We start from the raw sequence: 13,626 nt of genomic DNA on the forward strand, positions 1-13,626 counted from the left end.
TCACTTTAATCTGCCTTTTAGACACAATCCTACTTTAGTTATATCAATTATTTGAATAACACTCTGGCCTCTGGTGGTTGTCACTGACGTTGATGTAACATGTGGCAAAATTGGTTTGTTCTATAAAAAGTGTCCGCGTGTAATGGATGAACGAAACCTGTTTGTTCAGTGACTGTAATTAATGTTAGTCTCCATGGATCATAATTGATTCGCTAGAGGGTTTCCAGTATTATAAGTCAGAGGGCTGAGCTCCCAGTGTCAGCGGACTCTGTGTCTCTCAGAGAAAGGGGAACATGGCTCGGAGTCAAAGGCTGCAGATTCACAGATCATCAGCTTTCACACAAAGTGAACGGTGGTCTTTTATGGATCATCTCAAGATACATTTCATTTTTCGTGATATACAGAGTATTTACTATCCAGTACTGGCGGCTTTCGGTGTTCCTTGTAAGTCACTCTTTCCAGATATGATTTCTGTAATTCCTGCTTTAATGTATTACTGTTCTTGTCGTTCACTATCCCAGCCTCACTGCTGTTGGTAAACCAGTCATTCGGTGTAAAAAGATCTATCCTGTGTAAACCATGTTCAATTGTATGGCTACTCTTAACATTTGTTGTCCTACTTTTGCAGCTGGTAATGGACCAAGTTAATCACTATATTCAACTATGCGTTCTATAAACTCTCTTTTAATTTCTTTCTTTCACAATATCGGTGGTTTCTTGTATTAAGTGTATTGAATCCATTGTGTGGATAATAATTTCCAATGTTTCCCTGACATGATTGTTTCTCCAATCACTTATTCACTGGTCTGAGATCAGTCGCATTACTGTTCACCATTTGTTTGATTTGATACAGTCTATTTAGGCATCTGACGTTCTTTGAGTCTATATCATCATCAGTACTGTTGGATAATTATTTGTGTTCAACATTTTGTATTTTGTTGTCTTCATTGAGCGCTTGTATCAAACCAGAAAGATGTCTTGCCGGACTTCGATCTTATCTACATCCCATGTTGCTTTGAAGATTTAAAGGATGTCAGGTGCACACACTTGCCACTGCTCTCTTCCTGATTAATTTAAAATATGTTATTCCTTTGTTAAATTTTATGTCGGCCTTATGTTTCATTCACATTTTAATATTGATTATATTATGGTAAATAAAATGTCTCTAGCAAACAATGCTTCTCTCAGGTAATATATTTAGAATCCATCATTGGTTGATTGGTCAAAATATCATTTTTTACCAATAACTCAATCCACACAGATGCTTTTTCTCTGATCCTGATCCTTTCTCTTTTAATTCCTTACAGTTAACGTGGTGACGATTGTGATCCTGTCTCGGGGAAAGTGCGGTCTCTCCAAATGTGTCACTCGCTACCTGGTGGCCATGGCAGGGGCGGATCTACTGGTCGTTATCATCGATGTGATACTGAGACATATCCCTGTTGTTTATTCTCTAAAGTTCACTTTCATGAGATACCTCCCAGTGTGTAATATCCACGCCGTCCTGCTGTACGCAGTCACAGACTGTTCTGTCTGGTTCACGGTCAGTTTCACCTTTGATCGATATGTAGCCTTGTGCTGCCAAAAGCTGAAAACTAAATATTGTGTGGAGAAAACAGCCATTGTGGTTATAGCAACAATTACTGTGTTTTTCTCTTTAAAAAATACTTTTTGGTTCTTTATGTACACGAGTAAATACTGGTTCGTCAATCAATCCTGGTTCTGCCTTGTAACAGATAGTGTGGCACAATCTCAAGTCTGGGGCGCAGTTGAATTCTTTCATTATATTTTAACTCCATGCATTCCATTTTTTTTGGTCTTGCTGTTTAATGCTTTAACCGTCAGGTACATTTTAGTGACAAACAGAGCCCGCAGGCGACTCCGGAGTCCTGTCGGTGCGGAGAGTCCCAGTGACCCAGAGATGGAGAACCGCAGGAAATCAATGATTATATTGTATGCTGTCTCGGGGAATTTCATACTGTTATGGGCGCTATATATGGTATTTTGTATTTATTGGCGAATGGGATACCTGGGCTACGATGCAGTGTATCTACCTGTGTTCATACGAGAGTTAGGCTTCATGCTTCAGCTCATGGGTTGCTGCACAAACACCTGTATTTATGCGGTGACACAGCGCAAATTCAGAGATGAGTTGAAGAATCTGTTAAAATATCCCTTCACTATAATTTTTAAATTAAATAAAAAATGAGAACAACTCAACACTTGAACGGAATCTGGTCTCAACTTATTTGAGTTCCACTCTCTTGCAGTCTCAGTGATTGGGACATAATGGGCCACATGCTATGCAATCTCTCACTTTTACAGATATCACTAATTTAGGAGGGACAGTCAATATTGCAGATGGGAGCAGGCTGTTGCAAAAGGACTTGGACAGATCATGTGAGTGGAAAAATCCATAGCAAATATAGTTCAATGTGTGGAAGTGAATGCAATTTGTACCAAAGAAAGATTCATCGGAGGATGTTCTAAATGCCGAGAAAAGAGGAATTTCGAGTCCATGTACACAAATTATTAAAACCTAGTAAACAGGCGCAATTGGAAACAATTCTATCGGGTGAATAAAGAGGAACGATTGCCTCTCGTGTTGTGATGAAGGAGAATGGGCTCACCTTAAAATTAGAGCTCAGACATTCCGGGGGGAAATGAGAATTCACTTTGTCAAGGAAGGTTAGTAGAAATCTGGTTCTCACTCCGCCAAAAAGCTGTGGATGTTGGGGCTCAATTGGAGCTGTTAAGACTGAGGTCGACAATTTTTTTGTTGGGGACGCTTATCAAAGCATGTGGAGAAAAGCCTGGTAAATTGAGCTGAGGTGCAGATCAGCCATGATCTAAATGAATGGTGGAACTGCCTCGAGTGGAGGAGTTGCCTGTACCTGTTCCTAATGTTCCTATTTTCCTATGCAAACCCACCCGAATCCAAATCTAGGGATAGTTATCTTTCGAAGCGTCTTTGAGTTCTACTTTGTGGCAAAATGCACAGTTCTTCCCCAGCATCCGGCCTTACATATTGGATATATTGAGCAACTCGAGCCTGTTCCGCAGTTCAATCAGGTCCTGTTCGATCTGCAGCTCAGCTTCATTTATGCACCTTTGTTCCGCAACTCTTGACATCCTTTTCTAACAAAAACTATAGGCAGAGAGTTGCAGTTGTCCACCATCCTTTGTCTGAAATGTTGCTTCCTGATGTCACTCCTGAATGACCGAGCTCTAATTTTAAAATTATGCCCTTCTTCTAAATTCCCCACCAGGTGAAAGATGTTCGCAATATTTACCCTATCAAATCCTTTCCTATCAATTTAAACAATTCTCTTCAATCGCCATCAATCTTTTATACTCAAGGGAGTACGGGACAAGTTTACGCAGCCTGATCTCAATTTAACCTGCCTGTTATCATTGTGGTGCATCTGTGCTGCAACGCCTCCAAGGTCAATATATCTTTCCTCAGGTGCGGTGGCCAGAACTGAATTCAATACTCCAGATGGGGTCCGATATAGGATCTGTAAAACTGAAGCATCACTTCCTCCTATTTTTCTTCCAGCCACCTTGCCACAAAGGCTATCTATCCATTTGCCTTTTAATTCCATTAATACATGTATCTCAGCTGTGTTTTTACATTTATACCTGAGATAATAGGAACATTAGGAATGCTACATTTATTGCCAATTCTCTAAATTCCCTCTGCTGTGGATTAAAAAGCCAGGTGGATGACTGAACAATGAGCTAGGCTTTCAATAAGGACATGACAATTCCACGCCAAGCCCAGTCAATCATGCACTATCCTTCCACTTAACATCTATGGAATTGTGCCAAAGTAGGAAGCCCTATCGCACTGACCTAACAAGCAACAATCTGGCAACAATCATTGTTACAAAATCATAGATAACAGCCAACGTCACAGATTCTTCTATCACCATGCCTGGGTATTTACATTCACACCAATAATCCAGACCCACATGAGGTGGGGGCGTTGTGCTTTAAAGTCGTAGGAGATTGTCCCTGGGAGTCCTTACCATTGATTCTGGATCCTATGTATCATCATGTGTTCAGGAAAAGGATGGAAAAGGAAACCTCCTACTGATTATCACCTACTGCCCTCCGCTAGCTAATGATTTATTACTCATCGATTTTGCATACCACTTGGAGGAAGAACTAAGTGTAGCAAAGCACCGAATATTCTCTGAATAGGGGACCTCAATGTCCATGTATTGGTAGAATCTAAATTGGCTGAGCTGGCCGAGTCCTGAAGGACATAGCTGCTGCAGGTGGTGAGACAACCAATACGAGAGATTAAACTAATTGACCTCCTCCTCACTAATCTGGCTAATTGCATCTGTCAATGGTGGTAATGGTCGGAGTGACTATCACATAGTGCTTGTAGAGAGCAAATGAAGACTTCTCACTGAGATACCCTGCATCGTGACATGTGGCAATATCATCGGGCTAGTTGTGGTAGATTGCAAACTAGTACACCTAGCAGCTCCAAGCCTGGCATCTATAAGCAACAGTGGTCCATCATCATCAGCAGAAATGTATTTCACCTCAATCTGTAACCTTATGCCCCGGCATATCCATCACTCCTCATCACCATCATGTCATATGACACATCCTGGTACAATGAGGCGTGCATAAATGTGTAAGCCATTTAAGACTGAGATGAGGAGGAATGTCTTCACTCAGTGGGTTCTGAATATTTGGAAGTCTCTGCCCCAGAGGGCTGTGAATGCTGAGTCTTTGAGTATATTCCAAGCTGACATAGATAGATTTTTGGACCCTAGGGGAATCAAGGGATATGGATATCGGGCGACAAATTGGATTTGAGGTCGATCATCAGCGATGAACTTATTGAATAGCGGTGCATGTTCGAGGGACCACATGGCCTTCTCCTGCTCCTAATTCTTATGTTCTTATTTTCTTATAAATGCATGTCAGGAGCAGAAACAGGTGTACTTAAACATGAGGTGCCAGCTGCTGAAATCACCGGCCAGGGAACTTTACTTTCATGAGTTTTTCAGGCCCAGTCTCTTTGCTGAGACTATGGCAAATATTGACATTAATATTCTTATCTGGTCGTGGTTTCGCTGTTGCTACAGATGCTTCTACATCTGCTGCTGAAGAGAAACAGGAACAAAAGAACCAGGGGTAATTAGAAGAGTATGACAATGATATGGAGCTTGGTCACTTTGATTAAATGTGCCACTGATCATGATGTTTGTAATTCAAAATAAAGAAAACAAAGACTTGCATTTGGCCCGCGCCTGTCGCGACCACCGAATGTCTGAAAGCACTGTACAGCAAATGCAGTACTTTTTTGAAGTGTAGTTACTGTTGTAACATGGGACAAGCGGCAACCAATTTGCGCACAGCAAGCTCCCATAAACAGCAACGTGATAATGACCAGATAATCTGTTTTTTTTTGTTATGTTCATTGAGGGCAACATATTGGCCAGGACACGGGGGATCAGTCCCCTGCTCTTCATCGAAACAGTGCCTTAGCATATTTTACATCCACTTGAGAGAGCAGACGGGGCCTCGGTTTAACATCTCATCTAAAAGATGGCACATCTGACAGTGCAGCACTCCCTCAGCATTTCACTGGAGTGTCAGCTCAGATTTATGTGCTGAAGTCCCATGGAGTGGGATTTGTGCCCACAACCTTCTGAATCTGTAAGGCGAATTTGCTAGCCACGGAGCCACAGCTGACACTAGAGAGAATCAAGGTGATGTGTGTCTTGGATGGGATCTAAGAGGTGATGATGTTACTCTTTTATTGCTGTCTTGTTCTTGGTAAGAATGTTAAAACAACTGGGAGATTCAGTCAATGTAAACGTGAGATCGGCTACACGATTTCCTGTCGAAAGAGCTTGCAGCAGCGGAGATGAAGGGCCTGAATAATGAGGAAGGGCCACAAAGGAATCTGATTGATTCGGTTGGGATTTTGCCCAGCTGGTTGCAGTGTTTATGTTGATGTACACACATCACTCCATTCTCCAAAATATTGTATTCATTGACATGAGAGTCGGTACCAGAGGGCACAGATTTAAAGTAATTATTAGAAGGATCAGAGGGGAGATGAGGAGAATTATTTTCACGCTGCGAGTTGTTATGATCTGCAATGTACTGCCTGAGAGTGTGGTGGAACACGATTAAATATTAACTTCCAAAAAGTGAAATGTATAAATACTTGAACATGATACATTTTCAGTGCTATGGCAAAAGACCAAGATGTGGTTCTAATTTGATAGCTCTTTTTAAGAGCTGGCAGAGGCACGATGAGCCAATGGCCTCCTACTGTGCTGTGAAATTGTATGAGGTTTATTGGGGTCAGTAATTGCTTTGCAACTGGACCAACCGTGTAACGTCTTCAAATATGAGATGGCTAGACTACAATATCAATATATTTCTATAAGAAGGAAAATTATCCGTCAAAACATCGTGGTCTGTCGTTAAATAGACAATTGCAAACAAAACTGAAAATTAACATGGCAAAGTAGGATAACCATTGCAGGTAACGCCACAAAGAAAATCGCGAGGAATATAGAAAGTGGGCTGAGGAGCTGAAAAGTGGGCTTAAAAAAGGTACAGAGCAAAAACAAGCCTGATGGTTAATACAAAATTAATCCGTAATGCCTATTAACGTACATTAAAAGGAACATTCCTGTAATGACGGCTTCCTTAGGTTCAGAGACACCGATCTAACTAGTTTTTTTCCCGACCACTCTCTTATTTATCAGTGTTTACTGGGATCACCAGCCTGTATATCTGGGTTTATCGGATTTACTGGGATCAGTAGCCCATTTATCTGGGTTTCTCGTGTTTACTGCGATCACTGGCACCTCCAAGTTAACATTAAGTCACACACCATCCTGACTTTGAAGTATATCGCTGAGGCTTCATCATCACTGGGTTAATTCCTGGAACTCAACACCTAACAGCAGTGTTGGCGTACATTCACCACTTGGACTGCAGCGGTTCAAGAAGGCGTCTCACCAACACCTTCTCAAGGACAACTAGGAATGACCTTGCCAGTGACGCCCACTTTACATAAAAGGTATTAATTAACCTTTATTTTTGAATTGTCAGAGCTTATTGGAATCACCAGCATATAACTGGGTGCATATGAGGTTACTGAGAAAATCAGCCTATATATCTGGGTTATCAGGTTTACTGAGTTTATAACTAGACTAGATAATTCAGACCATGATAAGCTATTTCATCTTGTTAAGAACTGTAAAATCAGAGGACATCGCCTATGTTTGTGGCAGATTTAATCAAAACTAATCCAGTAACAATGTTTCAGTGAGCGAGTGGTCAATCTATAGAAGAGGTGAGAGGAGTTAATATTGATTCATTCCAATACAAATTGGATAGATTTCTTTCAGCAAATAATATCTCGTTGTACAATATTTGAGACTTGACATGTGCAGGTGCAGCATACTTGGGAGAAACAGGTGACTTTGGATCTGTGATTTGCAAAGCTCTCCACAACTGGGGGTTTCCTTGCGACCAGCCTGTTTAATATTAATTGAAGAGATTGATTGCTATGATTAGTCACCAACTACATTATTATTGCACCATGTGACAGCCAGGATGATAAGAGGAGAACTAGATGGACGTCGGTCTTTTACTGTCTAGCAAAGCCTGTGTTCCTATACCTGCACTACAAAAACATAAGAAATAGAAGCAGGAATAGACCATTTGGCCCCTTGAGCCTGCTCTGCCATTCGATAAGTTCATGGTCTTGGCCCCAACTCTACTTTCATGCCCGCTCCGCATAACCCTTGAGTAAATTATCTTTCAAAAATCTGTCTGTCTCCAACTTGAATATACTCAATGATTCTGCCTCCACAGCTCTCTGGGGAAGAGATTTCCAAAGATTCATGCCCCTCTGACAGAAGAAATTTCTCCTCATCTCCATTTTAAATAGGCGACTCCTAATTCTGAATCTATGCCCCTTAGTTCTAGATCGCCACACGAGGGGAAAAATCCTCTCTGAATCTACCCTGTCAAGCCCCCACATAATCTTATACGTTCCAATAAGATCACCTATCATTCTTCTAAACTCCAGTGAGTACAGGCACAACCTTTTGATGGAAAGGCTTGATTTATTTCAATTTCCGGAGAAACACTAATTGCCTTGAGCAATTGACCATAGTCATTTCATGAGCACAGAGTGTGGGTGCTGTCAACTTTCGATTCCATTCATGAGGGCACCATCGCTTCAGCCATTCCTGTTATTCCCAGGCATCTTTACCACCTCCCCACCTCAAGACATTAAGGTCAGTTGTATCACCCCAACAGCTAACCCACAGATACTACAATTTAAACCTACTACACCCCACCTTTTCCTTCTCCCCCGACTCAGGTGTAAGTGTGGCTGTCACTTCTCGATTGGATACTTTTGCATTTAATCTAACATCGGCTCCTGTTTTTAACCCTGTTTCATTTCATCTGTTGCGTCACATAATTGTCTATTGATTATTGATAACTATGTTTACAATCTATATCCAGGACGCCCTGTCAGAGCTAAAATAATCAGGTACCATCACTGGATGCAAAGCCAAAAAGGAACATTCTTGGCGTATTTCAGGTTATTGAGAAAAATGTTAATGTGTTTGTTGTATAACCAACTTCCTAATTTAACTGGAAGCACATCACACTACTGTTTGCGTCCGGTGTCGTGAGAATAATTCCTCCATTTTCCTCTTGGTTACAGTTGATGTGGTGACAATTGTGATCCTGTCTCGGGGGAAGTGCGGTCTCTCCAAATCTGTCACTCGCGACCTGGTGGCCATGGGAGGGGTGGCTGTACTGGTTATTAACACCTAACAACTAATGCAGATTCTTATTGTTTGTTGTGAAAAATTTATATTTGTGCGGACATGTCCCGAGTGTAACATCCACGTTTCCTGGTTTATGCTGCCACAGTTCAGTTCACCGTCACTTTCACATTTGATTGGTTTGTGCCCATTTGTTGACAGAAGCTGAAAACTAAAGATTGCACTGAGAAAACGGCGGCTGTGGATCTAGGAACACAGGGCTGGAAAATACCCTGGGCTGGTGGCAAAAAATGGGAGCTATTGGGTCGTCCGCCTGTTATATGCAGCATCTGATATGCAGGTCTATTACTGCCAATCGCACTGAATATAATGCACTGTGTATAACTGGCGGCCGATCCGACACCGGTCCCTTACCGCCACTGCCTGAGACGAATTTCTAGGCCAGTGAGTGTGCTGAGATTTTTGAAGAAAAGTTTCTGGCATTTTCTGTATCCCAGTGAATATTGGCTTTCTACCTTTTTGGCGGTTTTGCTGTGTGCCTTTGTGTATAACGTATTCGCTGGTCTGCAGCCTCGTTGAATGAATGCATTACATTTTAACACCATTTATTCAATTTCTTTTGATTTGAGTGCTGTTTGCATTGACGTTCAGACACATTTTAGCCCGCAGCAGAATCCGAGGTTGGACAGAGGCAACAGCCCCACTGACCCAGGGATGGCTAACCGAAGGAAATCCATGCTTCTACTATTTGTTATATATGGGAATTTCATACTGTTATGGGTGGTATTCACGGTTTATTCTATGTGGAGACGATTGGATTATTTGGGGTATCCTGTGTCTCTGTCCACACTGGCACCAGAAATCGGCTTCCTGCTCCAGCTCCTGAGTTGCTGCACGAGTACTATTTAATATGCAGTGATCGAGAGGATATTCATAGAGGAGTTGAGGAATGGAGTGAAATATACCGTCGTAATGATGCTCAAGTTAATTGGATCAGAAGACCAAACACTTTCTAACATTACCAAATAATTATTCATGAGCTATAGAATGCACCACCTTAAATTCTTTATTTCTGAAATATTTCATAAGCTGGTCCAATCCGCAAAGTAAGTTAATCTCGTAGTTCGTGTCCTGTTAGCTATATTGCCATGGATTGGACCCAGACACGAGTTACCTACAGATGCACTTTGAGCAGATATTTGCACAAGAGCAGTTAGCTGATTTAAGCAGCTCGATGCTGAGCCCACAGCCCAGCGATGTTTTGGGAATGAGTGATTGTTGTGATAATTTCCCGAAAAGAGACCAATCGTTCTCAATGTCCTATACATCAGGGGACATTTATTACAACAGTGCTGAGAAGCTTCTCTGTTAATCTTTGAAGAATGAATTTTTGAAAATCCGGTCTGACACCAGAAAAAAGTCAAGGTCGTAGGAAGAATGCCGAGGATATTAATCTCTGCAACATCACTGGGACAGATAGTGAAAATGAATCACCGCCCACCCCACACCCCCTCTGCACCACTGCCTTGTGTTAGTTTATCTCTGTTCTTTGTCTTTGTAACAGGCTCCAGGCATATTTTGAATTGATTACATCGAACATATTCAATTGTACTCAGTGTTCTGTATGCTTATACTGTTCTCCAATAAAACAGATTGAGAATCGAACTAAAATTCACTTTGCGCAGTGCTAACTTACTCCACCAGTAAAGAGATTTGAAGAGGACACAGACAGTCCTCGGTATATCAGCAGATAATGTCATTGTGACACTGCCGTTTCCCAGTACAGCACAGTCACGGGTCCACGTACAGCGCACTCATGGTCCCAGTACAGTGCAGTCACGGGTCCACGTACAGCACAGTCATGGGTCACAGTACAGCGCAATCACGGGTCCAGACACAGCGCACTCACTTTCGCAAGACACCACAAACCCGGCGCCAGGTACACCACACAGCCAATTCTTGGTACAACACACTCCCAGGTCCCGGGACAGGACATTCTACAACAACAACTTACAATTACATTGTGGCTTTAAGCTAGTGAAACGTCTCAAAGTCGCTGTACAAGAACGTTATCAAACAAAATGTGAATGCGAGCCACATATCATATATAATTCTATTTTCAAACTACCTTCGATGTAGCCCTACCACCTATTAGAGGTTATACTAAAATTGAAGCCCACGGTATACAAGGGGCACTGGCAGCATGGATACAGATTTTGCTAAAGACCAGAAGGTCTGAAAATCTTTTTATCAGTATTGGTGAACATGACCCTATTGGATTGTCCAGAAAATCCATCTGGTTCACTAATGTCCTTACTCGGTCTGGCTCCAGACCTACAGCAACCTGGTTGACTCTTAACTGCCGTCTGAAATTGTAAAGCAGGCATCTGAGTTGTATAAAGCCGCTACGAGAACCAATCATAACAAACGATAGAAAACAGAGAGTTGTGGTGAATGGCTGATTTTCATGCTGGAGTTTTGTATACAGTAGAATGCGCTGGTTCAGTCCTCGGGGCCCATTCTGTTTTTGATAGACATTAATGACTTTAACCTGTGGGTGGAGGGCAACATTTTCAAATTTGCTAAAGACACGAAATTTTGAAGTGAGCAAGATATTTAAAGACTTCAAGAAGACATAGACAGGCTGGTGGAATGGGCTGTCTCATGGCAGATAAAATTCAACATAGAGACTTGTGAGTTGATACATTTTGGGAGCGAGAATGAGGAGAGACAATACCTGCTAAATGAGACAATTTTAAAGGGGGTGCAAGAATACAGAGAGCTGGAGGTTTTTGTGCGCATATTATTTGAAGGTGGCAAGTCACCTAAAAAACGATTGGGATTGTGGGCTTTATGAATAATGGAATCGAGTACAAGAGGCAGAGAATGATGCTGAACCTATGATGCACTGGTTCAGCTCCAGCTGGTGTATTGTAAACAATTCTGCGTTCCTCGCTGTAGGAGCGATGCAGAGGCTTTGGAGTGTAAAGTAATAGCCATATTTCAGAAGTGTATACCATCCTTTGAACAGAATTCTGCCTTTATTAAAACATGATAAACTGGGTTTAAAAATCTAAAAGCCTCAAAGACACAGGCTGTAAACAGAATACAGGCTTCTGAGATAAGATGAAGGGTTGTTGAGAGAAAACTGTAAACACTATACAAGCTTTTGAAATGGGAATTGATTGTTAATACTAAGACAATAGCCATGTTGAAACACCAGGTTGGAGGTTCCTCTATGTCTGAACATTGGAAGAAACACAATAGCAATGCCCAAGTTAAGTATTATAAACCAACACTTCAAAAAGCATCACATCATTTAAAAAAATAAAATGTGAGTTTGAAAAATTTACATCAAGTAACAGAAATACCTGCCGGAAAATAATTATATGTTAAACTTAGAACAAGGAGACAGAAGTCTGCTTACAGCAATTGAAGTAAATAGGAAAACAATCAATTACTCAGTTGAAGTGTTTTTGAGTTAGATATTGTAAAAGTACAAACTGAAGACTTTGTCAATAATACATCAATAGATGCACCAACCAATCACATTGTATTTGTGTTGAAAATGGAACAGTTAGGGGACACGACGTCTGCTTATAAACAGTTAAGCTGATTTAAAAATTGAAGGGAAGACATTCGTAAGAATGCCATCAAATAGATACAGCAGTCATAACCATTATTTATGATAAACCTTGAACACCTAAAGGTTGAGTCAGAATTATGCAAATTAACAGCTGAACTGACATAAAGATTAGGAGGAAGTCAACAGAAAGAATGATTCGAGATAATGAGCTTACGTCAGCAGAAAACTTCAAAGTATACACCACGGCAAAAAGGTTATAAAATATGGAACATTCAGATAGAAAGACAGAAGTCGCTGAAAGGGGCAAGTGATTCTTAACTTCAGAGGCAGGCTCTGTAAGTTTTTAACTCTTTGAGTCTAGCGAATCAAAAAGGTGCATTTATTTCATTTTGGTGGATACCCTGGATTCGAAAAAATAAGACTTATAAATGTAAAATGTAACGAAGTTAATATTTGAGTATAAGGATTTCTAAGAATAAGAAATGTAACCGATTTGTTATTGAACTGTTAAAGTTGCGATTGACTCACCAGCTTTTAACTACAAGTCGGTTCTATAATAAATCTACATATTTTTAGAATTGTCTCGCAGAGTATATCTGTACCAAACTCGTGAACTCAATCTCTGTACATTCTTTGCTGAGCTGTTACAGAATTCTGGGGGAATATAACGGACCATCATAATATCCAGAATGTTACAGTCTAGTTAAACTTATTGAAAATGTTATCTGGAGGATGGTATCATCTTCAAGTTGTTCCTTTCCTTTAGGGAGAGATAGCGTGGACCTTTAGACCCAATTAAGTGTCTTATAGAATTCGGCTACCTGTAACTTTAGTCGAAGGTGAATGTCTGGGGATTATGCTTCATCCGGGGTAGCCCGAACATTTCTACGACTAGTAATTATCCCTTCAGGAAAGGGTACAGGAGAGATTTGTCAGCATGGCTCCAGGAATGAGGGGTTACAGTTACCTGGATAGACTGGAGAAGCTGGGGTTGTTATCCTTACAGCAAAGAAGCCTAAGAGGAAATTTAGAACATAAGAACATAAGAACATAAGAAATAGGAGCAGGAGTAGGCCAAACGGCCCCTCGAGCCTGCTCCGCCATTCAATAAGATCATGGCTGATCTGATCCTAACCGCCAATCTACTATCACAGAATTATCTCCTGAATCTAACAGAATTAGACACATGAAATAGGAGCAGGATCAGGCTACACGGCCCCGGGGCCGGCTCCGCTAACCACA

The 13,626-nt window shown here is 41.2% G+C and overlaps 1 protein-coding gene across 1 annotated transcript; it reads left to right on the forward strand.

The window, feature by feature from the left end:
* The first annotated feature begins 213 nt into the window (after positions 1-213).
* LOC147089577 (putative G protein-coupled receptor 139) lies at positions 214-2,219 on the forward strand. Its single transcript, XM_085977094.1, has 2 exons — positions 214-444; positions 1,308-2,219. Exons 1-2 carry the CDS (start codon positions 294-296, stop codon positions 2,207-2,209), a joined length of 1,053 nt encoding a protein of 350 aa, XP_085833220.1. The 5' UTR covers positions 214-293; the 3' UTR covers positions 2,210-2,219.
* The last annotated feature ends 11,407 nt before the right edge of the window (positions 2,220-13,626 follow it).

The sequence above is a fragment of the Somniosus microcephalus genome, unplaced genomic scaffold (assembly GCF_052327205.1).
Source record: "Somniosus microcephalus isolate GS21.2 unplaced genomic scaffold, FLI_Smic_1.0 unresolved_chr4, whole genome shotgun sequence".
Classification (NCBI taxonomy): domain Eukaryota; kingdom Metazoa; phylum Chordata; class Chondrichthyes; order Squaliformes; family Somniosidae; genus Somniosus; species Somniosus microcephalus.

Excerpts from the sequence above, each read along its gene's own strand:
- LOC147089577 (XM_085977094.1), top strand. The coding sequence starts at position 294 with ATGGCTCGGAGTCAAAGGCTGCAGATTCACAGATCATCAGCTTTCACA. Across the intron at positions 445-1,307 it reads GGCGGCTTTCGGTGTTCCTT|TTAACGTGGTGACGATTGTG; the intron begins GTAAGTCACTCT and ends AATTCCTTACAG.